At 58.9% G+C, this 23672-nt stretch overlaps 1 protein-coding gene across 9 annotated transcripts in view; it reads left to right on the top strand.

Moving 5' to 3' along the window:
* Window positions 1–703: 703 nt before the first annotated feature.
* CADM1 (cell adhesion molecule 1) overlaps window positions 704–23672 on the top strand; it is a 131516-nt gene continuing 108547 nt past the window's right edge. For 2 of the 9 annotated variants that reach the window (XM_068167798.1, XM_068167795.1), the window contains exon 1: window positions 705–855. In XM_068167798.1, the coding sequence (XP_068023899.1) occupies window positions 762–855 (94 nt within the window). In that variant the 5' untranslated portion in view covers window positions 705–761. Of the gene's footprint in view, window positions 856–23672 lie in introns of all 9 variants that reach the window. The other 7 variants (XM_068167801.1, XM_068167800.1, XM_068167796.1 and 4 more) reach the window with 4 other exon arrangements.

The following is a 23672-nucleotide window of genomic DNA, read 5'->3' as shown; positions in this document are numbered from 1 at the left end:
CGGCCCGGGGCCCCGGGCGGGGCGATGCCGGGGGGAGGCGGACCGCGGGAATGGGGATGCTGAGGGGACCGAGAGGGAGGATGCTGGGGGAGCAGATGGGAAGGGAGATGCTGGGGTGCACCGGACCTCGGGAGGAGGGATACTGAAGGAGGAACCTGGGAGCGGGGATGCTGTGGGGGCAATAAGGGTAGGGGGACGCTGGAGGCGACCGGACGCCGAGAGGGAAGATGCTGGGGAACATCGGACCCAGGGAAGGGGGATGCTGGCGGCGACCAAACCCCGGGGGGAGGGATGCTGGGGCGCGGTTGGCGAGGGAAAGGCTAAGGCTGGTGATGCGCGTAGCCCCTCGGCCTGTCGGCAGGAGTCGCGACAGGCGGCCGTGGCTTGGAGGTGCTGTAGCAAACGTGGGGGTTGGTGTTTTTTTTCTGGTGTTTCTCACATTTTTCTCGTTCTAAACCCTGACTCTCGGGCTCTGAGCGCCGGCGGGGCCGTGGCCGGCTCCCACACCCTCCCACCCGCGATCCCTGTTCCACCGCAGTGTTGCCCGCTCGGTCCCCCCCGGGGTCCCCGCCGCACCCCTTCGCCCCTCGCCGCGCCGGCACTTTGCCCCCGGCCCCTTGCGCGGCGGCGGCGGGAGGGGCGGGACCGGGCGGGGCCAAGGCGCGTCCCCGCCCCCGCCGCCGCCGCGGTGACGCGCCCGCCGCTCATTCCGGTGTGTGGCGCGGGCGGCGCGGCCGGGCAGAGCCGAGCAGGTGCCGGAGATGGCGGGTCGCGCCCAGCCCAGCGGCGGCCCCGGCCCGGGGCTCCTCCCGCTCCTTCTGCTGCTACTCTCCGCCGCTGCCGTAATCCGCACAGGTAGGACCGGGGCTCGACCCGCCAGACCCTCCCGCCACGTCGACGGGGCCTGCAGGGGGGCCGAACAACGGCGGGAGGGTCGTGGCGGGGCTGATGGGGAGACACCGGAGCCGGGCGGGTGGGGCAGCAGCCGTCGCGGCGGGCTCGGCGGCGCGGGCAGTCGGTGCCGGTTACCATGGAAGCGGCTTCCCGGTGCTGCCCCCGGGCTCATCAGGCGGCCCCGTAATTAAAAATTAATTACGGTGTGCGGCCCCCCTCCCGGTACCGGCCTCGGCGGGGAGCTGGGGGGGGCGGGAAGCGGCGCCGCGCTGCCCGCGGGAACCTGTTGGAATCCGAGCACAACTTGCGAGGAGCCGATTCCCTCCTCCCCCCCAGCCCTCCTCCTCCTCCTCCCTACCTCCTCCCTACCTCCTCCGGTATCACCGGGGGCCCGCCGAACACCCTCCCCGCTGGATGCCTCCAGCCTAGCCCGGGCGCGCCTGGAGACGATCATTCAGCTGGGATACGGCGGCCGTTAATTAAACGGGACTTAATTGGGCTCCCTCAGCTCGCATCCTGCCCTCCCTCCCCAACCCCCGATGCTGCCGTCGGAGCTGCGCTTCGACAGCCGGTGCGGCGGGGGCCACCCTTGCATGCAGCCCCGATGCCCTCTCGGCGGCACCGAGCGCGGGAGCCGCTGCAGGGACCGGTTTCGGTGCCTGGGGCGAAATGCCCCCCGCGATGGCACCTTCCGCTTGCAGCCATCGCCGGGGTTGGGGGGCTCAGTGGGGCGGCTCGGCCGAGCGCAGCCCGCGGGGCTTGCCCGGGACGTTTTGGGGCAGAACAAGGAGCCATTGAGCCGCGGGCTGCGTCTGGCTGATGGCGAGGGGGGGATGAAGGCGCGGGCAGCGCGGTCGAACAAAGAGCTTGATTCACGGGCGTGTTGGACACGATCCCCTTGGGCTGCCCCCGTGGCCTTTTCGGTGGGGCGGTGGGCAAGAGGGGAAGCCGGGGTCGTTTCCAGTTCCTTCTCCCTCCTCTCCCTTTTCAAAGGGTAGCTCCAACAGGAAAAATCCTCCCTTCTTTACGGAGCGCCCGCCTGCTCCGGCAGCCGCGAAGGGCTGCCGTGTTCTCCGTATCAGCTGCTCCGTGGCCCCAAGTGCCCATTGAGGGCAAGCCGGGAGCGATGGAGAGGAGCCATCGGCGCCAGCGCCTTTCGTGGCAGGCGGGGAGACGCTGGCCGCGCTCCGGCACGACTCGGCTGCGCCCACCGCCCAGCTGTGTGTGAGCACTCTGTGCTCCCCTCCCCTCCTAGTTGTTCAGATGTTCCGTCGCAAGGTGCTCGTTTGTGTGGAACGTAGGCGCGGGTTCGCCATCGCCCGCCGCTTCGACCCGGAGACCCCCGCCACTGGGAGACGCTCAGCTGAGCCAAAGCCCAGAGCCCCGGTGCAGGACGCCCCCGTTCTTTGTTTTGCTGCCTGGCTCTCAGCTCCTGGCGTCTCCCATCCCTTTCCCCGAGCTGTTTTTACCGAGCCTGGCGGACGCTCCCGCGGGATAAGGCTGCGGATCCGGCGCCGCGCACGGGTGATGCCGAACAGCGAGGCGGCCGCCGGCAGACAAAAGCGAGGCTGGATGCTGAGCGCAGCCGACCGAGCCGGACCGCTGCAGCTGGGGTTTTCCAGCGGCGAAAAGCAGCAGGCAGCGTGAGCCGGAGCGCGGTGCTGCCAGCGGGAGATAACGATCTGGTGGGCTTCGTGCTCCGTCGTGACTCACAGGATAAAATCCTGGACCTCCTAGGAGCCTTAAAGCCTTTTAGACGACGCTTCCTTGGCGCTCAGGAGCTCAGGTGTGTTTTTTCCCTCCCTGCCTTTTCGAAGCTCTCTGTTTGTGAGCTTCCTCGGCAATCGTGGAGGAGGAGGAGGAAGCAGTGTTGTGGCAGCAGCGCCTGGCGCCGAGTGCTGTCGCCGTGGTTCCCGTACGGGTTGCCACCCGAGGCACGATGCTGACGGTGCCGAATCAGCGCCGCGGTGGTGGCATCCCGGGATGCAGAGCGTGTGGCGATGGCTCTGCTGCCGGCGTGGAGTGGGGGCAATGGGAACGGCGACAGCCAGCACTTGGGCTGGGCTTGACTGAGGCGGTAACCGGAGATGAATCTGTGAATTGCCGTGGAGCCTTCTCAGCTGCTTTTAATGCTTTGCAGTTAATTAAACTTCCTAACACCCCTGCGAAGCAGGGTGAGAGTTGAGGAAGGATTTCAATGGATACGGAGCACTGGGCTGGAACGCAGCATCTGTCCGGCGGCGCAGAGAGCATCGGCTGAGGGAGGAGGACTCGGAAGCCGCGGGAGGTGTTCGGAGCCGGCGTTGAGCTGCGACCCAGCTGTGGCACAGAGGTGCGATGGGCTGGGTGAGAGGCGAGGGTAGCCTGGGTTCGGCATCTGCCAACACCAAACCAGGAGCCTCTGGAAGGCAGCGATCGCTCCTGCCGCCGTCAGAAGCCAGGAAACGTGGAACAAGGTTCCGAGGAACCTTCTGATCTGCAGCGACTTCGCTGGGGCTGGGCTGAGCCCCGGCGCCGGGGAACACGAGGCTGCGCTCTGGATGCGGCGGAGTGTTGCAGGGAAGGAGCTGGTGAACGGTGCTGCATCTGGGCTGCAGCCTGGGCTCGTTTGTCTCGTGTGTAGCCACCGGAGCGCAGGTTTATAAGCATCACAGTCTGGCTTGGAAACCACTGCCAAGGAGGCTGCCGTGGCTCCCCTGGCTGGGAAGATGAGGATGCAGCTCAGCTCCCTGCACGCTCAGCATGGAGGAGGAGCAGTGGTCAGCACCTTCGGCTGCATGGACACTGTTGGGATTCACTGACATTGGGATGGTTCTGGTGGCTGTGGCTGCCACTGGTCTCACGGAGGTGGCTCTGTGGGCAGGAGGCTGGAGAAGAGTTGTACTCCCCCCGGGGAGCCCTGGGCCTCACTGGCGGCTGCTGCGCCGCTGCTGCGTCGCCGTTTCCTTTGTTTGCCTTCCTCTGTCTTCCTGGGTGTGTAAATAAAGGCAGCTTTGTCAGCTGGCAGCTCTGGCTCGCTAGCCCTGGTGGCTTGGCCGCCTTCCTCCGGCCATGCCAGCGCCGGGGCCGCGCTGGGCAGGGTGATGGCGATGCCACCTCCGGGTCTCTGCCCCATCGCTGGACTAGAAATGGGTCAGCCTTTTAACCCTGTGCCTGCCTGAGGCCAACCGGAGTAGGACACTTGTTGCAGCCTGGATGAGCCCTCTGGTTCCGCGGAGCACTGGAAGCCTCCTGAGCAGGCTCAGCCGAGCCCCTGCCAGGCACGGAGGCTGGGCAGATTTTTCTGGATGTTTCTGTCGAATGCCTGCTTTGCGAGGGACTGCTGGCATGCTTGTAGAAGAGGTTTTGCCAGCCTGTGCCTCTCCTGCTCACTGAAAGCACCTGGCAGCACTTCTGTCCTGGATTCAGGGGCTCCCTGCAGCCCGGGAGCTGAGCTGCCTTCTGTGGCTGGGGTGGTGTGGAGCTTCTGCAGGCTCCAGAGGCTGGGGTGCTGCCCCGAGCTGGAGCTGGGAGTCAGTAAACAGTCCTGTGGTGGGTGAGGAGCACGAGCAAAGCTGGCTGGGCAGTCTGTGTCTCCTGAGAAACTATGTGGAAAAATCAAACCAGTTGTGTTTGTGTCCCTGGGGCATGGGGAGTGCTGTGCTCCGGTGGGGCAAACCCACCGGAGCTAAATAAAGAGAGGCTGCCTGGAGAGCTGCAGTGAGGGAGAGAGAGCCTAGGTGGAATGTGGTAATTGCCAGTGGTATGGACTTGTTTAAGTTTCATAAATCAGTTGCCTTCCTGGAGCCTTAATTGCAGGCTGCCACGAGCAGCTGCTGCTGTGGTTCTGGGGGAGCTCCACTACGGAAGGCTTTGAAGGTCGTCCAGCGTGGGCTCGGATGCCTCAGCGCGCCTGGCTTCGAGGGCAGCCTCTGCCGCAAGAGGGGAGGGTTTTGCACCCTGTGTGGCAGGTGTGTGTTGAAGGGAAGCACCACGAGGCTTCAGTCAAACCTTTGGTGAGTGAACCACAAGGCAGCTGTTGGCCAGGGCACGCAGCGCTGCGTGGTCGCTGGCCCACGCTGCCCCGAGATGAGCCAGGGTTTGTGGTGCGGCCGTGGGCTGGGTTTAGATCCTCCAGCTTCTAATTTGTGAGGGCACAAAGAGCCCCAGCTGCGAGCAGTGTGGGTGCAGGCTGGCTCTCCACCAGCCCTTGCCTGCCTGTGACCAGTGTCTGCCCGGCTCCTCCCACCATTTGGGGCCATAATAAGAGGTTTTCTGCTTCCTAGTGTACTCTTAACCCCTTGAACTTGTGCACATCAGGTTATCTCTGTAAGTCTTTGTGTGGCCTTGAGCTGGGTGTTGGGGAACCCCACAGAAGGTGCTGTCTGGGACTTGCAAACCTGTCTTTGGGTGGATTGCAGAGGTGTTCTGGCGAGTGAGGAAACAGAGGAGGATCAGCAGTGGCTCTCGTGAGCGGTGCTGAGCTCTTGCCACTTGCCTGCCCTGTGTGGTCGGTGACTTTCTGTGGTGTTTAAAGTGCTCTCTAGGACGTGCCAGGAGCTTTTCTGGGCCTGCACACCCTCTGGTTTTAGATCAATGATGTCCCTTTGGAGGGCTGGACCAAGGGGCTATTTTTACCCACTGGCTTGGATTTCATTGATTACATTCTCCTGTGGTTGAAAAACTTGGGTATTAAAAACATTCTGCCCTTACTGAAGGCTCAAGGTGAATCTATTAGAAGCCTTGAGACCCCATTAAGATGCCACTATAGAGGATCAAAGTGATACTTAAGCACATCTCTTTAGCCTTGGTTTGTCAGGGTTTCTTTCTTTCTGGAGGTGCTGGCAGCCTCTCAGTGTTGTCCTTTTGCCAGCAGCCACACGTGGAGGTGCTGTCTTCTGGCAGGTTCACCCTGGGTTTGACTTGGGTTTTGTTTTCCCTTCTGCTGGCAGGGCTGGCACTGTGTTGGGATTGCTGCAGTCCTTGGCTGAGCAGTTGGGGGACAGTGGTCTGCAGGACAGGGGAGATGTGAATGTAGCTGCTGGAACCAAGGATGCCTGCAGGGACTATGTGGCCTCCTCAAGTTACACTTGGGCTTGACCACTGCTGGGTGTGTAAACCCCTGGGTTCAGGTTACAGCAGCAAATGGAGCTCCTTGATCTCACTCTCTCCTTTTTTAGCAGCCTTGGTAAGCGCCTGGCTCTGCTTTATAATCTCTTCAAAGTTCTGCTTCTAGCATGGAAAGGTCGCTGCGTTCCCTGAGCCATCAGCGGGTCTCTCGAGTCGATCTCCTCTGGAGTAGGCTCTGGCAGTGGAGATCTTCCACTGACAAAGATGCACTCAGCTGCTAATCCAGAACGTGACAACTCCTCCGAGCTGGGACCCGGGAGAGCTCACATTTGGATGCAGAAACACAGCTGCCTGCTGGAGCAGGAGTGCTGGAGCTGGATGGGAACTTCTCATGGGCAGCATGAGACCAGACTGGCATTTGGCAAGCTCCAGTGAGGGAGGTCTAGCAGTGGTGGCTGGATGGGAGCCCTTGGTACCGCCAGCCCTTTGGCATCCCTGCCAGGGAGGTGGATTCATCCCAGACCCCTCATCCGCTTTATCCCAGCGCTCCGCAGTGTGTATCTCATCCCTTCTCCGGAGGGTGACAGGGAGGAAAGAAACATCAAGCAGCAAAGTGATGTCCCCCTCCCTCCTCCCCTGCTCCCCCTGTGCAGCAATAGAAATACGAGTGTGAGGCTGCAGCATCAGAGGAGAGATCAGAGTAATCGGATCAAGCATGAGGAACTGCTTGTTGCTGCTTTTCTGCCTCTAAATGAGGCTGCCTGGCAGCTCCCCTCGCCCCACGCTGACATCTCAGGGATGTTAAGCCTTGGAGCTGGCTTTGGGTGATGTGTAGGGCTCTGTTGAGATGGGGCTGGAGAGGAAAAGGCCTTTGTGCAGCCCAGGCGCTCCCTGCAGACCCCACCCGGCCCTGGGGTGCTGTCCCCACCACAGCTCTCACGCTCCCAGCGCTGTATCGCAGCAGTGCTGCTCTGAGCTGCCACCCATGCTGCTGGGGGATCTGTGACCTTGAGCAGGCACAGTGGCTCTCTGCAGCACTGCTGCCCTGGGGTGCCACAGGCTGGCTGCTGGGCAGCAGCTGCCCTTTGGCCAGCCAAAGGTGTTGAAATCAGGTGGCTGGGGCAGAGTGGGGCAAGGGAGAGCTGCTGGCTGGGGTTTGTGGCTCAGCTGCAAAGAGGTCTCTGTGCTGGCTGGAGGCACCTGGACATCCAGCCTGGTCCTCAGTATCTGTGGGGCACCAGACCAGCTCCTCACCCACACAGCTGCAAAGCTGCAGTGCCGTTGGTTCCACATCTGTGTTTGCTCAGGTATTTGGCATTGATGGACTCAGCTGGCTGAGGGCTGGGGAAGGGTGAGCATCTTCCTTGCTTTCCTCGAACCAAGAGCGGTGCCAGCCTTCCTGCTGCCCACTTTTGGGAGCACTGCCCTGAAAGAAGCCAGTCAGCTCTTCTACACCACCACCTCGGGTTGGGAGCTTGCTCTGCCAGAGGCAATCCATCGGTACAGGGAGGCTGCTGCTGCTGCAGCACGTGGGCAAACACAGAGACCCTGCGTGGAGCTGGGCTGTGAGGCTTGCAGCTGGCTGTGGCTGCTCTGGTTGTAATGAAGACCTGGGATGGTCACGTTCAGGGAGCTGTTGCTGTAGCTCATTTGTTTTGGACTCACGTTCTGAGCTATTTTGCTTGGAAACATGATTTGAGCCATCTGTTTGTGCTCCCTGACTTGCCTCTCTGATATCTTTATTCCCATTAGCGAGTGCGGACGCAGGTTATGGTATTAGAAGCCTGGGTGAAGCGGGGGAGCTCCTCACGCTGCTGCTCCTCACGCTGCTGCTCCTGCTCCCCCCAGCCTCTATAAAATCAGATGCTCTCTGTTTTTTTGCTGACTTTGGGGCTGGGAGCTGCCTGAGCTCTCCTTCAGCAGAAAGTGTGCCACGTTGGCTTCGGTGTCAGCAGCTCTCAGAGCATGTTCGTGACTGCATCACTCCTCCTGCCATCCTCGGGGGAAGGCTGCTGGGGGGCTGGGTGGTGCTGCTCGGGGCTGAGCTCCCCAACGATGCTGCTCCTCATTATCGCCTCGTTATCACCTCCCGGTGACAGCCTGACTGCGGCTGCAGAGCTGCTTGACAAACATCAAACCCTTGAACGCCTGTCACGGCCTGAGCGGCGGCGCTGGCAGGGGAGCTGGTGGAGGGTGCTGGGCTGCTGAGGGCTGTTGGGAGCCAGGCAGCAGGGAGGAAGTGAAGCCAAAGCCTTGCTCGCCACGGGAAGCTTTGCTTTGCCACGACAGGGAGAATCTAGGTCGGCTCGGCAGCAGCTCCACTGCTCCAGGCAGATCAGCTCTGTGTCACCCTCGGTTTTCACTGCACTGTGCAGGGATGGAGGAGCCACAGCCAGCTCCTCGGTGCCCGCCGGCTGGAGGGGCTGTGGCTAGGGCTGGAGGGGCTGTGGCCAGGGCCCGTGCTGAGGCACCCTGCTGAGCCAGCCGGTGTGGCCTTGGCTCCTCTGCAGGCTGATCCCCGGCTCGTTGCTCCTCCTGGACGGGGTGGTGGAGCAGAAGAGGCTGCCCAGCCTTGGAGCCCGCTGCTGGGTGAGGGGGACGTGGGGATGCCTGCCCAGGGCAGGGTTGGTTGGTGAGCATTGTGCTATTCCTGACCCTCGTAGGTGCTTACAGCAGCTGATGGTAGGGAGGAGGCACAGGACCCATTGAACTTGCTCCTGCTTCTCATCTCTACTCACTCTGGGAGCGTGGAGGCACTGAAGGATTCCCCTGGGTGTCTAAAAGCTGGCTGAGACTTCTCCTTCCTCACTGAACTGCTGGCTTCTGACCTTCATGTTTAACAGTTGCTGGCTGCTCAGAACGAAGCCTTGTGCTGCGTGGTGAGGAGAGCTGTCTGGGGGGGTCATGCTGCACCACTGCTGCAGCACAGCTGAGGACCATTCTCCCTCCTCCTCACAGAGCTGCTGCTCTGCAAGTGGCTCCAAAAGAGAATTATTCATTAACCCAGGAGGCAGAACTTCTTGCAGTGAGTCCCAGGCTGAGGTTGTTCACCCTGTGCACACAAACAGCTTCTGGTCCCTTTTGAAGGTCCTTGCTCCTAATCCTTCTATGGAATCCTGAGCAGGATGTGCACATGGAGGCAGCTGGGAGGGATGATGGAGACTGCTGAGGAGGTGAAGGGAGCTGGCAGGACTGGGGTCCTCCTGCAGGCTGAGCAAGTGGCACCTCCTCTTCCATCCTGTCCCTGTTGTGTGCAAATCCCATCCCGGAGCGGGGAGTAGCTGAAGTGGTGCTGCAGAAAGCACACAAGGATTAGGAAGCTATTTTGGTGCTGGTCATCTGCTGCTCTCCCCAGGGAGAGCCCAGTGGAGTGGCCATGCTCCGAGGGATGAGCAGGTTTGCTGCTGGGGTGAGTGGGGCTGGTGAGTGTGCTCCCTGCTTCTCCCAGACTTCCCTGCCCCAGGAGGAAGCCTTGTGCTGCAAACCTGTCTGAATTCCCCGGGGAAGCCTTGGGAAATGCAGCTCTTTGCTCCAGTCAGAGGTGTCTGTAGCACTGTGAGAGAGGCAACCTGAAACCATGAGGAACCTTCAGCAGCTTGGGATTTTTGTTGTGCAAAAGCTGGAATTCCTTGCTCAGCAGGGCCAGGAAATCGCTTGTCTGAGCCTCTGCAGAAGCCTCGTTGGAATGGAACAGCTCAAGAGCCACCTGGGTCAGGTTCATCAGCCTCATGAATGGTAAATCTTAGCAGGGAGAAAAGCAGCTCTGGAAGTGGCATCTCCTCACTCTGAGTTGTGCCCTAATGAGGGATTCAGGGGCAGATCAGGAGCCGGTGCTGAGGCAGCTTGTCCCTGGAAAACCCAGGGATCCTGTGGGAAGAGAAGCCAGGCTCTGGGGACCCTGTGCCTGGCTCGTGTGGCAGAGCCAGCCCTGGGCAGTCAGGGCATGGTGAGCAGCCCTGGGTCCTCCTGGCCTGCAGCAGCTCCAGCGTGTCTGTGTCTCACTGTGTGCTGAGTCCCCAGCCCTGCTCTGCCCAGGCTATCAGCATGCAGGGCAGAGCTGGCTCTATTTACATGATTTAGTTGTAAATATGGTAAGTGTTGATAGATCTTGTTGTCATAAGTGCTTACAGCTCCTGGACTGATGACTGAATTTCTCCTCTGGAAATCTGCACAGGCTCTGCATTCCAGCAGCTTCCCAGGGGAGGTGAGAGAGGAGCTCCTGGCTTCTGTGTGGGAACCCAGCCCCAGTGTGGCTGCACTGGGGGTGCTGGGGGCAGCATTTGCTGTCTGGCAGCAGTGGGGGCTCTGGGGCTGTGATGAGGGGGGAACAGGAGGTTCTTGCCCCTGGTTTGTGGGACCTGACTCCTTCATGGGGAGCAACTCTTTGGGGGACCATGTGTGCAAGGAGCATCTGTAAGGTGATGCAGGAGGGGCTCAGGCTGAGCCCAGTGTTGGCAGTGGGGCTGGAGGAGCAGAGGCAATCCTGTGCTGCAGCATCTGACTGCCTGCAACCTCTGCTGCAGCTGCCTTTGCTTACTGGCATCACCTCTGAGTACCTGCCCTGATCCCCTGCCAGGGCTTCTGGGAAGTGCTTTTCCAAATGCAAAAAGCTTGGATTTGGTGGAATCCTCTCCTGGGATGTGGATTGTTGAGGGCTCTGCTGCAGCCTTCGCATCGCTGTCTTTGCATCCTGTGCCCTCAGCCCATGGCAATGGCAGCCTGGGGGCTGCAGTCTGAGGTTCTGAGGTGACTTCAGGTCGTGGCAGTTACTGTGCTAAAAGCCAGGGGAGGGAGAAGCAGCTGGTGGTGTTTGTCTGTGGGAGCATGGCCGTGGCTGGTCCTGCACAGCCATGGACCTGAGCCTGCTGGTGTGAGAGGCAGGCTCTGGGCTGCAGGTGGTCTCGGTGGCTCCTGCCGTGCATGGCTTTGTGGCCTGCTGCCAGGAGATGGAGACCCTGGACCTGCAATCTGAAATCTGCATGCTGCTAAAGAGACCAAGGGTGTCTGCTGGACTGGATGCTGAGTTTAAGGCATGGATAAAAGGTTTCTCCCCACCCTGGTGGACCTCTCTGGGTAACTGACTGTGACGTTCAGAGCCTTGTGCCTCGTGCGCCTTGGGCTACCTGGGGGCTGCGTCCCAGTTCTTGTGGCGCTGGTTTTTAACAGCCCTGCAGGTGTGAAACGAGAAGCAGAGCTTCCACTGGATGTACTTCTGGGCTTGGAGCTGTGTTAAGAGTAGAGACAAGTTGGAAGGAGTATCTGTTCCCTCCCTGGCAGAAGCTGTCTCCTGGGTGGGAGGCGCAGAGGCTGGACCGCTGTGGTGCCACAGGCTGGCAGCTCGCTTGCTTTGCAGCCCCTCCATCCAGCCCTGCTTTGCCTTTGGTGGGGGGGGGGGGGGGGAACAAGGCAAATCTTCACTTGTGGGGCGAGGAGAAGAGGGAGAAGGGGACCCCTGAGTAGTTAGTATGGGCAGTGTGAGCCTTGCAGAGTCACACATCCAGATGGATTACATGAGGAACTTGACATCTTGTTTAAAAACAAATCATTCATTATGTAGCGATGAATAATCAAGCGTCGCAGCTCCATCTCTGGAGGTTCCTTTTTTTTGGTTGGAATTTTGATAGTTCAGTAATTAAAAGCTGAAAGCTATTACACTGTCTACATGTTGATCAATTGGTAATTAAAAAGTTGATGATAGATATGGTATTTCCTGGGACTGGTTTGTCACCGGCAGCTCTCCTCGGTGTGTTTTGGAGGTTGTCATTTAGCTCAGCACTTAAAGCAGCTCTCCATATTCATGGGCTGCTTGCCTTGGGTTCCAGGAGAGCCTTCAAACCACCCCCACTTGCCTGCCTGCTCCACTTGCAGATCCTAGTGGATCACAGGGGTGTGCCAGGCTGGGCTTCTCCCCGTCCTCTGCAGAGTCTCTCAGGCCTGTGGCTGCGTTCCTGCCCTGAGCCCGCGGGGCTGTCGGGAATGGATTTGCTGTGGCAGAGCCCTGTGGCCATGCTTCAGCCTTCCTCAGGTGTGACCCTTGGGGAAGGGTCTGCAAAAGCTTGCAGGGTCTGCAGGCAGACAGCTCTGGTGGCCAGGGTGGGCTGTTGGGGGTGGCTGTGGCCATGGAGGTGCTTGGTGTGGTGCAGGGCAGCGATCCTCACCCTGCTGAGGCTGCAAGCATAGGAGTGCTGCAGGGGGCTTTGCTGGGCTATCAAACCTTCTGGGGGGGCTTTGCTGGGCTATCAAACCTCCTGGGGGGGGCTTTGCTGGGCTATCAAACCTCCTGGGGGGGCTTTGCTGGGCTATCAAACCTCCTGGGGGGGCTTTGCTGGGCTATCAAACCTCCTGGGGGGGCTTTGCTGGGCTATCAAACCTCCTGGGGGGGCTTTGCTGGGCTATCAAACCTCCTGGGGGGCTTTGCTGGGCTATCAAACCTCCTGGGGAGGCTTTGCTGGGCTATCAAACCTCCTGGGGGGGCTTTGCTGGGCTATCAAACCTCCTGGAGGGGCTTTGCTGGGCTATCAAACCTCCTGGGGGGGCTTTGCTGGGCTATCAAACCTTCTGGGGGGGCTTTGCTGGGCTATCAAACCTTCTGGAGCGGTCCTGGGCCAGGCTGGCATCATGCCCCAGCTGAGCTGCAGCCCTGGCACTGCTTTGCTGGGTCTGGCTGGGAAGTGGAGAGCTGTTGGAGCTCCCTGCCAGCCTGATCTAGAGGAGAATCCCTTCCCATGGCTTAACCTGGTGATCTGGAATGAACCTGGGGAGGGCTTCCCAAACTGCACACCTGAGAAGGTGCTCCAGGCAGAGCTGTCCCAAGCTGCTTCCAAGGGGCCAGGCAGTGAAATCCCAGATGCTGGATCCTTCTGAAGGGCAAAGCCCTTCCCAGCCCTCACCTCTGACCACCAGGTCATCCTTCTCTGCCCCCATCCAGGGCCGCCTGCACCCTGCTGATGGCAGAAGCGCCTGTGACCGCTTCCCCTGCTCCCCTGGGGCAGGGATGGTGTTTGGAAGGTCTGACTTGGGCAGGAGAGGAGGATGTGACACTGGTGTGAGCACCAACAGCCCAGCAGGGCCCGGCCAGGCCTCTGTCCTGGGGCAGTTGTTGCTGTGTGACAGCTGGAGGCAGTCATCTGGTTTTTGTAGGGCAGTTGGTGGCACAGGAGCAGCGCTCAGGACATCTCCCTGGGATCTGAGCTCATCTAAGGGATCCTTTCTGCTGCCCTAATTGGAGCTAACGCTGAGGACACCGATGCTGACATGAGCAAATGGATTTCAGATGATTTTTGAAGTGAGGCTCATTAAAGAAGCTCTAATTCAGTCCAGAGGAACTGTCACCCTGCGTGGCCGTGCCGGCACCGGGCTGTGGCAGGTCCCTGCTGCTCCTGGCCCTGGGGACTCTGCTCGGAGTGCAGGGCACAGCCTGCACAGCTGCCTCTGTTAGGAGCTGGTAGCTGTGCAGGCTGAGCAGTGGTGATCTCATGGAGCTCCTTCTGGCCTTTGAGGAGACTCCAGGGGGACCTTAGAGCTGCCTCCCAGTACCTGAAGGGACCTACAGGAGGGCTGCAGAGGGAGTTCTCATCAGGGTGCCTGGAGACAGGACAAGGGGGAATGGTTTGGAGATGAGGGAGAACAGGGTTAGAGTGAAACTGAGGAAGAAGTTCTTCTGTATGAGGGTGGTGAGACTCTGGAATAAGCTTCCCAGAGTGGTTGTGGATGTCTCCTCCTGGAGGTGTCTAGGGCCAGGCTGGATGAGTCCTTGAGCAAGCAAGTCGAGCTGAGGAGTCCCTGCCCGTGCAGGGGGGTTGGGGCAGATGATCTCTGAGGTCCGTTCCAGCTTGAGCCACTCTGTGATTCTCAGCCAGGTGGAGGTGGGGAGGCCTCCTTGCATCTGTCTTCTCCTGAAAAATAGCTGAGAGGAATCCACTCTGTTGCAGGTGCAGGGGAGGGGAAGCTGTGCTCAGGGTGATGTGATGCCCAGCTGAGCTTCCTGGCGCTCTGGAGGCAGGTGGTGATTTCAGGTGGCTTCCTAAAAGCTGTTTGTTCATGGTCTTACATGAGTGCTGCAAAGCAGCCCTGGCAGAGCTGGGGATGGGATTCCATGTTCCAGCTGGAGCTGAGGCTGAGTGTGCTGGAGCAGAAATGCTGAGAGAGGGGCAGCCCACGTGGCCCTTGGGCCGTGCTGCTCAGGGTTTGGGTGGCCAAGGAGAGCAGCTTGGTGAGCAGGGACAGACACCTTGGTCCTCAGCCTGAGGAGGTGGATCTCATCCTCTCCCCAGGCTGGGGATAAATCCCTTCAGTGCTGACTTCTCCAGTTCCCTTTCCCTGTACATGGGGGGGAGATTTTTTTGCCCTTGCCCAGGTCAGGATCTGCCTTTGAGTGCCTTCCATCAGTGAAATTGACCTTCCCCTTCCTCTCCCCTCTGTGAGGGCTGCTGCTTTGCTCTCCTGCAAGTGGCATCTGAAGTTCTGAATTCATAAAGCTTGGATTTGCTGAAATCTCTTTGCTTTCATTTCCTGAAGACAGATGGGGAAAGGAGGCTGTGTGCAGCCCTGGCCCAGCGTTAACCCTTTGCTCTGTCAGGGAGAATGAGCTCCTGTGAGGCTTGGGGAGTGAGGAGAGAAGGCTTTGGAGACATGACTAACATCTCAACTATGCACTGCCTTGCATAAACCTATTATGAGTGTAAGGTAATGTTCCCTCTGAAGAGATTGATGGCTGTGGTGGGCAGCAGGCAGGCAATGCCTGCCAGGGAGTGGTGCTGCCTGGCTGTGTTCTGAAAGTCAACCAGAGACAGTGAAACATCTCCCCAGTTCCGCTGAGCCTGGCTCCTCGCAGCCCTCAGCCTGCTGGGGGAGCAGGGGGTGCACTGGGAGAGGAGGGATGGGTGAGCCTTTGGCTGTTGCTGATGGGCTCAGCACAAAGAGGTTGTCTAAAGGGAAGCTGTCTGCAGCCGTGGTGAGCAGCCTGGGAGCCCTGGCAGCAGGGGAGCTGCATGCTGGGGGCAAGGGGAGGAGCCAGGAGCCACAGGAGGGGCATGGGGGAGCCTTGCTCCTGCTGGGTGCATGGCAGCTGGGGGTCTTCCAGCCTGCCTTAAACCACTGTGGTGTCATAAACGTGCTCTGTGTCCTCATGGCTCCAAAGCTGCTCTCCAGTGCCTTTGCTGCACACATGGGCAGTGCAGATGTGTGGGCAGGGTCATGCCAAGACAACAACGTGGGCAGGGTCATGCCAAGACAACAACGTGGGCAGAGCTTCAGCTTGCTTCCAGACCTCCTCTGTGTGGCCAGCACAGAGGGTGACAGTCTCTGCTTCCCTCTCCTTTCTCCTCTTTTCCAGCCACTTGTCTGTGTGTCAATGACTTCAGCACCATGTGGGCCAGCTGTGGGGGTGATAAAAATCCATTTGTGTGCCAAATGCTCCATCCTGGCCTGGGGAGGCCGTGGGGGAAGGGCTGCCAAAGATGGTCATTCTCTGGGCAGAGAGACCTACCTCAGCTCTGGGGGATTTGGAGATAGCCAGAAGTTTTGGGATTCCTGTGAGGTGATTCACTCTCAGAACACAGGGGCTGCAGGGAAACGAGGGCAAGTGTGAGGACATTTGAGTAAAAAACCCCAAACCAAGCAGAGAAACCCAAAGGAGATCTTCTGTAAGTGGAAATGGAGCAGTTTTGGTTTAACTTCTCTGGGACAAGGAACTCTTCAGTTTGCTAATCTCTGGCTGATCTCTGCAGACACACTGTGGATCAAAGCTGCTGGCAGGCTGATGAGGTAGAGGAGTCTCTCACTCCAACCCCCCTCCCAGGCCGGGGGTGATCAGGAAGAGCTATGTCAAGGAGAGGAAGCCCCAGCAAACCCCAGCAGAGGGAGTGTGGCTTTCCCCTGTCACCCCTGGGCTTGCCAGGGCATGGGGATGGTGGCCTGCCCACCCTCTGCATTGCCATTAGTATCTGAGGTGAGGAACCAGCCCCTTCAGCCGCTCAGTGCCTGCTCCCTGCTGCAGATTGCAGGGTGGCTGCTGCAGGGATGCTTGGAGCCCTGCAGCACCTGGGACACTTGGGGATATTTTCATTGTACTCCAGTAATCTGTGAGATCTGATAGGAAGAGACACAAAAGGTGAGTTGAAAGCAGACAAGAGCTGAATCACTGAACTGAATTGAGAAGGAGCTGCATTGTGTGAGCTGTAATGCTCCTTTCCATTCATTACCCCAATTATCTGTGTGGAACCCAAAGCCTTTAATTGGCCTCGCAGCCTCTCCAGGCTGAATAGATTGCATTGTTGCCATCTAAAACAAAAATACCCTCTTATGCATTGCAAATACTGCTACGTGTTGCTCTCTGCTTCTGGAGAGCTTGCTTTGTTTATGTGATGGGTGATTAACTGAATTATGGATCCTCCCCACGTGGTGTCAAGCTAAAGTCAAAGGGAGGAAGGATTCTTCCCCCTGCATCAGATGGAACTGGATGCAAGCTTGGAAAACGCAGCCCGGAGCGCCGGAGCCCACTGGAGTCAGGGCCACTGCAGAGGGTGGGGAAGGCTTTGGAAGTCTCTGGGTTGGTGAGATGGTGCTGCTGGCACTGCCAGAGGGTGAGGAAGGCTTTGGAAGTCTCTGGGTTGGTGAGATGGTGCTGCTGGCACTGCCAGAGGGTGAGGAAGGCTTTGGAAGTCTCTGGGTTGGTGAGATGGTGCTGCTGGCACTGCCAGAGGGTGAGGAAGGCTTTGGAAGTCTCTGGGTCGGTGAGATGGTGCTGCTGGCATTGCCAGAGGGTGAGGAGGGCTTTGGAAGTCTCTGGGTTGGTGAGATGGTGCTGCTGGCACTGCCAGAGGGTGAGGAGGGCTTTGGAAGTCTCTGGGTTGGTGAGATGGTGCTGCTGGCACTGCCAGAGGCTGGGGAGGGCTTTGGAAGTCTCTGGGTCAGTGAGATGGTGCTGCTGGCACTGCCAGAGGCTGGGGAAGGCTTTGGAAGTCTCTGGGTTAGTGAGATGGTGCTGCTGGCACTGCCAGAGGCTGGGGAAGGCTTTGGAAGTCTCTGGGTTAGTGAGATGGTGCTGCTGGCACTGCCTGGCAGGTGCCTTCTCCCAGCTTGGGTGAGCCAGCTCCCAGGCACCTGCAATAGCTTAGGTTGGAAGGGACCTCAGAGATCATCTACTCCAACCTCCCTCCCCTCGGAGTCTTCTCCTCTCCAGGCTGCACACCCCTGGCTCCCTCAGCCTGTCCTCACAGCAGAGCTGCTCCAGCCTTTGAATCATCTTTGTGGCCCCCTCTGGACTCTGTCCAACAGCTCTGTGCCCTTCTCATGCTGGGGACAGCAGAACTGGAGGCAGCATTCAAGGTGGGCTCTCACCAGCTGGCGTTGTCTTGCTTTCTGCAGCCCTGCTCTTGGTGCATTCCACCTGGCAGGTGCTGCCAGGGCTCACTGCAGGGCAGCAATTGCAGCAGCCAGGCCCTGGTGAGCCCTGCCCGTGCCAGCAGAGCTCATTTGTTCTCCATTAGCAGCAGGGAGGTGCAGGAATGTTTTGCAGCCTTATTCCAACACCCTCTGGGCAGCGTTGGTCCTCTGCTGGTCTCTGGATGCTTCCCCCAGGGCAGGGCTGGTGGCTCCCAGCCTGCCCAGCTCATCACTTCCCATGGAGGTGGGTTGGTAAATGCAGCATCCCTGCTGAATTGCTGCTCCTTGTTGGCTCATCCTGGCTGAGGGGTGGAGGGGGATGAGGGCTGAGGCCCTGCCACACAAAGATGCTGTGTGTAGCACTTGGCAGAAGGGCTTGAGGCTGGCTGAGGAGCTCCCACTGCAGCCAATGTCCGTGGTGTTTTCATAGCTTATCTCCATTCATCTCTGTTTGCAGGGCTTTGCTTGCCAGCCCTTAATGTAAACACTCTGGAGACACAGCTCCAACTGCCTGCTGCAGATCCTGCTTTTGTAAGGTGGTGCTGAAACCTCCCAGCACCAATCCGAGATAGCCCTGGGGTCAGCACTGCCGGTGGCAGCTGACAGCTTCTGTCACCTCTGTCAGAGCCTCTCCAGCCACCACAGACACCAGTGGGGGCTCAGCAACCTCTCCTGGCTGTAGAGCTGAAGTGGGTCCTTGCAGGAGCAGTGCAGCCCATGGTGCCAGCTGTGAGGCTCCCCTCTGGGTTCCCCACGCTGAAGGTTGAAGCTCTGTTTGTGATCTCTCTGCCTCAGAGGTTTCTGCCTTGAGCCTGACCAGGGAGTCTGCAGACCACCTAGAGCTCCCTCTTTGGTCTCACTAATTGGCCATCCTCTGCTGAGCACAAGTGACAGCTTCTGCCAACGTGCAGCCCAGAGCTCCTTCAAACCCTTCCCCCTTGTCCTGCCTGATGCAAAGTCCCTCTGCAGCCTTCCAGCAGGATCCCTTCAGGTACTGGCAGATAGCTCTGAGGTCCCCCTGGAGTCTTCTCCAGCCTCACCAGTGGCCACGTTCCATGATCTGCAGGGCTCTTAGAGGGAGCTCAGTCTCAAGCACTGCAGAATATTTTGTGGCTCAGAGCCTTCTCGTGTTTGTTTTGGGATGCTTTGTGATTGGGGGGAGGAAAAAAGAAGTGAGTGTTTAAGGAAGCTCCTTGGAGAGCATGAGCAGCAGTGAATGAAAAGATAAAGGCAGACCTTCCCAGTGGAGCTCTGCTGTTTGCTTGGGAAGGAGATGAAAACCTGCCTCAGAGCATCAGGAGGCTGGGAATAGCAGGGGGCTGCCTCCCTCCCCTCTGCTCCTGCTCTCTGGCAGCTTGTTCACAAGTTAAAGGCTGTTGAAGAGCCTGCCCCGGGGGCAGCTCCTGTGCTGAGGTGAGCTCTGAGCCTGCTGTGGGCACTGCTGGAGGCCTGGCAGGAGGAAGAAAAGGCTCTTCCCACTTCCTGGCATTGCCACACGGGCAGGGTAGGAAGGGACAGGGCAAACTTCCTCTGTCCCACACTGGGTTCAGGCAGGACCATGGCACGTGGCAGCTCCCACTGCTGCACCTTGGTGAGGGGTTCAGGCTGGTGCCCAGTGACAGCACAAGGGGCAAAGGGCACGAACTGAACACCAGGAGTTGCATCTGCACTTGAGGAGGAGCTTCTTTAGGGGTGGTAGAGCACTGGAGCAGGTTGCCCAGAGAGGTGGTGGAGTCTCCATCTCTGGAGACGTTCAAAACCCATCTGTGTGACCTGCTCTGGGTGCCTGCCGTGGCAGGGGGTGGACTGCATGACCTCCAGGGATCCCTTCCAGCCCTGCCACGCTGTGGTGCTGTACCAGCTGTGCTGCTGGAGAAGCTGCTTCTGCTTGGAAAGCAGAACTGTCTCCTGCTGAGCATGAGGAAAGAGGCATGAGAGGAGGGACACAGGAAAGCCATGCCAGGATGTTAAGCTTGAGAAACTCTCTTAGAGCCTTCTGAGAGGGCTGAGGGTCAGAGAGGAGCCTGGAGCCGGCGCGGAGGGTGGGCAGCAAAACACTCAGCTGGGTGGTGGTTTGTTGAAGCACCACTTTGTGCTGGTCCCCAGAGGAGCCCTCTGGAGTCCTGTTGCCTTACACAGGGGGTGCACTCCGTGGTCCTCTTGGCTCCTTGCAGGGGCAGCTGGGGATCAGCTGTGCTCTGTGAGCAGGGCTGCGACCGGCTCCGGCGGTGACAAATGGCAACTGTCGCTTAATTTTTATCCCCAATTATGGAGCCCCAGGCTCCATTTTTCAGGTGCAGTGCTGGAGCCATTAAAAAGAAATAAGTAAACTAGGCCCTGTTCCATCATTCTTGGCAGCTACCCAGCGGCCTGCAGCCGGAGTGTGAGCGTTTCTCTCGCAGGTATTTGTCATGAGGCTCCGAGGTGAGGGTTTAACCTCCCTTCTTGACTTGGCTCCCAGCAGTGTGGCGCCCGGAGTGGAGCTGGCAGGGCTCTGTGCCAGCCCTCAGAGATCCATAGGTTTATAGAATGGTTTGGGTTGGAAAGGACCTTAAAGCTCATCCAGTTCCAACCCCCTGCCATGGGCAGGGACACCTCCCACTAGCCCAGCCTGCTCAAGGTCTCATCCAGCCTGGTCTTGAATGCCTCCTGGGAATCTCCCTGGGCAGCCTGTGCCAGTCTCTCCCCACCCTCACTGCCAAGAATTTCTTCCTTATCTCCAGTTTCAATCTGCCCTCCTCAAGCTTCAAACCATTGTTCCTCATCCTATCACTCCCAGCCTTTGTCACAAGTCCCTCCCCAGCTCTCCTGGAGCCCCTTCAATCACTGGAAGGCTGCTCTAAGGTCTCCCTGGAGCCTTCTCTTCTCCAGGCTGGACAGCCCCAGCTCTCCCAGCCTGTCCCCATGGGGGAGGTTGTCCAGGCTCTGATCATGTTGGTGGCCTCCTCTGAACCCTCTCCAACAGCTTGGTGTGCTTCTTGTGCTGGGGGCTCGCAGGTAAATCAGTGCTGGATACACTGAATGCCTTCAGCTACAATGTTTGTAGCCTCCAGTCAGGCAAACCCTTCCCTGAGCCATCAGCGTGACAGGAGGTGACACTGAGGGCTCCACTGGTTCTTCTCCTCCCATGAGAAGTGGGTGGACTGGGCTGGGCTCTGAGCTGCAGGGTGGTGCAGAGGTTTGTGCTCTCAGCTCCAAGTGGAGCTCTGCAGAGCCGTTCCCAGCAGCACTGATGCACCGTGCAGAGCTCTGAGCACTATCGAGCCTTGCCAGCTGCTCCTGGTGTTTGCCTTGGAAAGCAGTGGAGGTCAGGGCTCCAGGATGCTGTGAGCTTCAGTGAGGAGTCGTCTTGTCCCCTCTCTTGGTGGTGCTGGGGGGGAGGATCAAGGGTCCTGCGTCATCTGGGGCCAGGCAGGATTTCCAAGCTGTTAGCTTAATTTCCAGCAGCAAGCATTAGCAGCGTGCTGCAGATGACATTTGTAAAGGTCTTCTGAGGGCAGCTGGGTCACCTCAGGAGAAGCTGACAGGGGCTCCTCTTGGTCTGGGCTTTGCAGTCGCTGCAGGTTTGCTAAGGAAGCTTTGGCTTTGCCAGGAGCCTGCCCTGGGGCTGGAGCAGACCTTCTCCTCCCGGGTTTGTGAGCGCAGCGCTCCCGTGCAGGATGTTTTAGGAAGCAGCTTGGGGGCGCTCCTTGTGAGTGCCTTCAGCTCTGCATTTGATCTGCTGCTCTTCAGTGGCTCGCAGAGTCTTTATGACCTTAGGAAGCTGCAGGAACAACCTGCAGGCTGCTGTGTCTCTAGCAGGTGGATTTGTGTTCATGCACAGAGATACAGAGCAGCCTGAAAGCTGCTGAGCATCTGCCGCGCTGGGTGCGTGCTGGGCTGGTGGGACACAAGTCCCTTGCTGCTCTTGACATGATGAAGATGCTCCAGTTGGTTAAGGCAGCTCCTTCAGAGGCAGCACTGCAGATTAGCATGCAATAAACTTCCTTCCCAGAGGGGATGTGCTGACAAAGTTGCTGCCTGCAAGGCAGGGAGGATGTTCTCAACCTGCCAGCTCCTGGCTTGCCCCTGTGTGTGCATGAGGGAGGAGAAGAAACCTGAGCTCAGGAGTCCCCCCAGGCACCTGCTAAGTGTTGGTCCTTCCCTGCATCCTCCTAGGACATAGATTCATAGAATGGTTTGGATTGGAAGGGGCCTCAAAGATCATCCAGTTCCAAGCCTCTGCCATGGGCAGGGACCCCTCCCACCAGCCCAGGCTGCTCAGGGCCTCATCCAGCCTGGCCCTGAACACCTCCAGGGAGGGGACAGCCACAGCCTCCCTGGGCAGCCTGTGCCAGTGACTCACTGTCAAGAATTTCTTCCTCATCTCCAGCCTCAATCTCCCCTCTCCCAGCTCAAAGCCATTGTCCCTCATCCTGGCACTCCCAGCCCTTGTCACAAGTCCCTCCCCAGCTCTCCTGGAGCCCTTCAGGTGCTGGAAGGCTGCTCTGAGGTCTCCCTGGAGCCTTCTCTTCTCCAGGCTGAACAACCCCAACGCTCCCAGCCTGTCCCCATAGGGAAGGTGCTCCAGTCCTTGAGAGACACTGGCAGTCCTCCTTGGGGCAGAGTCATGCTCCTGTGTACCTTCTAGATCTTGGTTCTTCCCCACATCCTCTTCAGACATGAGGACTCCAGAATTTCAGTGGGCAGTGTGGTGCTGTGGCAGCAGCTCTCTGCAGGAATGGTAAACAGATGGATAAGCACAGGGGAAAATCCCCCCCCAAACCAGGCAGCCCAGGTGTCATCCTCATTCACAAACCCTCTCATCTCACGCTGCCAAGCCCCACGTCCCACCTGGGGCTGTCAGGCGGAGCAGCTTCAGTGCCCTTGTGTGACCAGAACTCCTTCCAGTCTCCCTGTGGTGCAGATCAAGCCTGGCTTTGCTAAATGCCAGCCTTGCTGACACCCAGTTTCCCGTGCAGGTGTGGAGCCCAGGATTCGAAATGTGAAGCTTCACAGGAGGCAAGCACTTGATGTCCTCTTTGAAAGTTATTTCTCTGTGTAATGGGATTGGCAGGAGTGAGAAGCTGCAGCTCCTCGCAGGCTGCACGATTTAATTTCTCTGTGCAGTGGAGAAGTTCACACCTGGCTGTGCTTGCTCGTCCCTCCCTGTTATTCTTTGCAGTCCTGGCCTCAGGATTATTGTATCTGCAATTCCTGGAGCTGTTAAAATTACTGCTTAAGGGAAAGCCCTGGTGTGAGGTTGTAGGAGGGTTATTAAAATCTATGCCCCTTTCAATAAAGGGATCCTGGAGATTTATTTCCCTGCAGCAGGTTCTGCTTGGTGCCTGTCAGTGCTGCTGGCCATGGTGGTGCTGGGCTGATGGTCTGAGAGGGCTTTTCCAGCCTTTAGGAGTCCATGAGCCTCTGCCTGGTGCAAGCAGCTGAGCTAACAGGCAGGGAGCTGAGGGAGGCTGCCTCTGCTTCAGACATTTCAGGTAATCCCTGGTTTGGTTTTGCAGACCCTGGGCTCCTGCAACACTCCCTGGCAGCCCCTGCCTGCCCTTGCCTGTCCTTACAGAGTTGGATTTGTAGGTTTTCCGAGTGCTGGGTTTAAATCTTCCCTGCTGAAGAGGTGTCTGCTGCAAAATGGGCTTTGAGCACACGTGCAGCACGTGGCCACGGGCTCCGGAGCCTCTTCCTTTCCCCGACCTTGGCTGGGGAAGCCCAAGGCTTCCGCAGGCATCCTTCAGGCAGAGCCATTTGCTGCAAGGGGGAAATCATTTCAGGGTGCTTAGCTCGCAGCCTCCAACGCTGTGGACAATTTGCCACTCTCCACAAGGAGCAGCATGTCCCTGCCTTGGATCTCCTGCCGAGAGCAGTCCTTGAGCAGAGCTCTGCCTGCACGGCTCCGGCACTGCGGCGGCGCCGGCCCCGCCATAAATCCAACTCCTTGCCGCTCCGGAGCTGCCACCTCGGGCTCGGGGCTGGCGTTCCCTTCACGCTGCTGAGCAGCCCTGACACTGCTCCTCTGATTTGTGGCCTTGTTTGCTTTGGGTGTTGCTCACTCTCTGCTGAGAACGATCCCTGCGGCGTGGCGCTGTGCACCGGGCAGTAACCGGAGCCTCAGTGCCGGCACCGCGGGGCCCCGGCGGGCTGTGTCCATCCCCTGCTGCCACCACGACCGCGAGGGCGATCGCAGCCTTGGCTCCTGGAGCTGGGCAAGGTCAGCTCTGTGTCATTGTCACCATCCCCAGCGTGCCTGAGCCGTGCTGCCCCCTCCCTGCGGCTGCTGCTGGCCCCGGGGGCTGGCGCCGAGCGGTGGCGATTTTGTCATGGCCAGAAATGTGCCCTCGGCTCCTGGG

Source organism: Melanerpes formicivorus, unplaced genomic scaffold (assembly GCF_026170545.1).
Source record: "Melanerpes formicivorus ecotype bairdi unplaced genomic scaffold, bMelFor1.0.p_v2 SCAF_123, whole genome shotgun sequence".
Lineage (NCBI taxonomy): Eukaryota > Metazoa > Chordata > Aves > Piciformes > Picidae > Melanerpes > Melanerpes formicivorus.
Note: the sequence above shows the minus strand (reverse complement) of the source record. Positions and strands in the feature narration are given on the sequence as shown.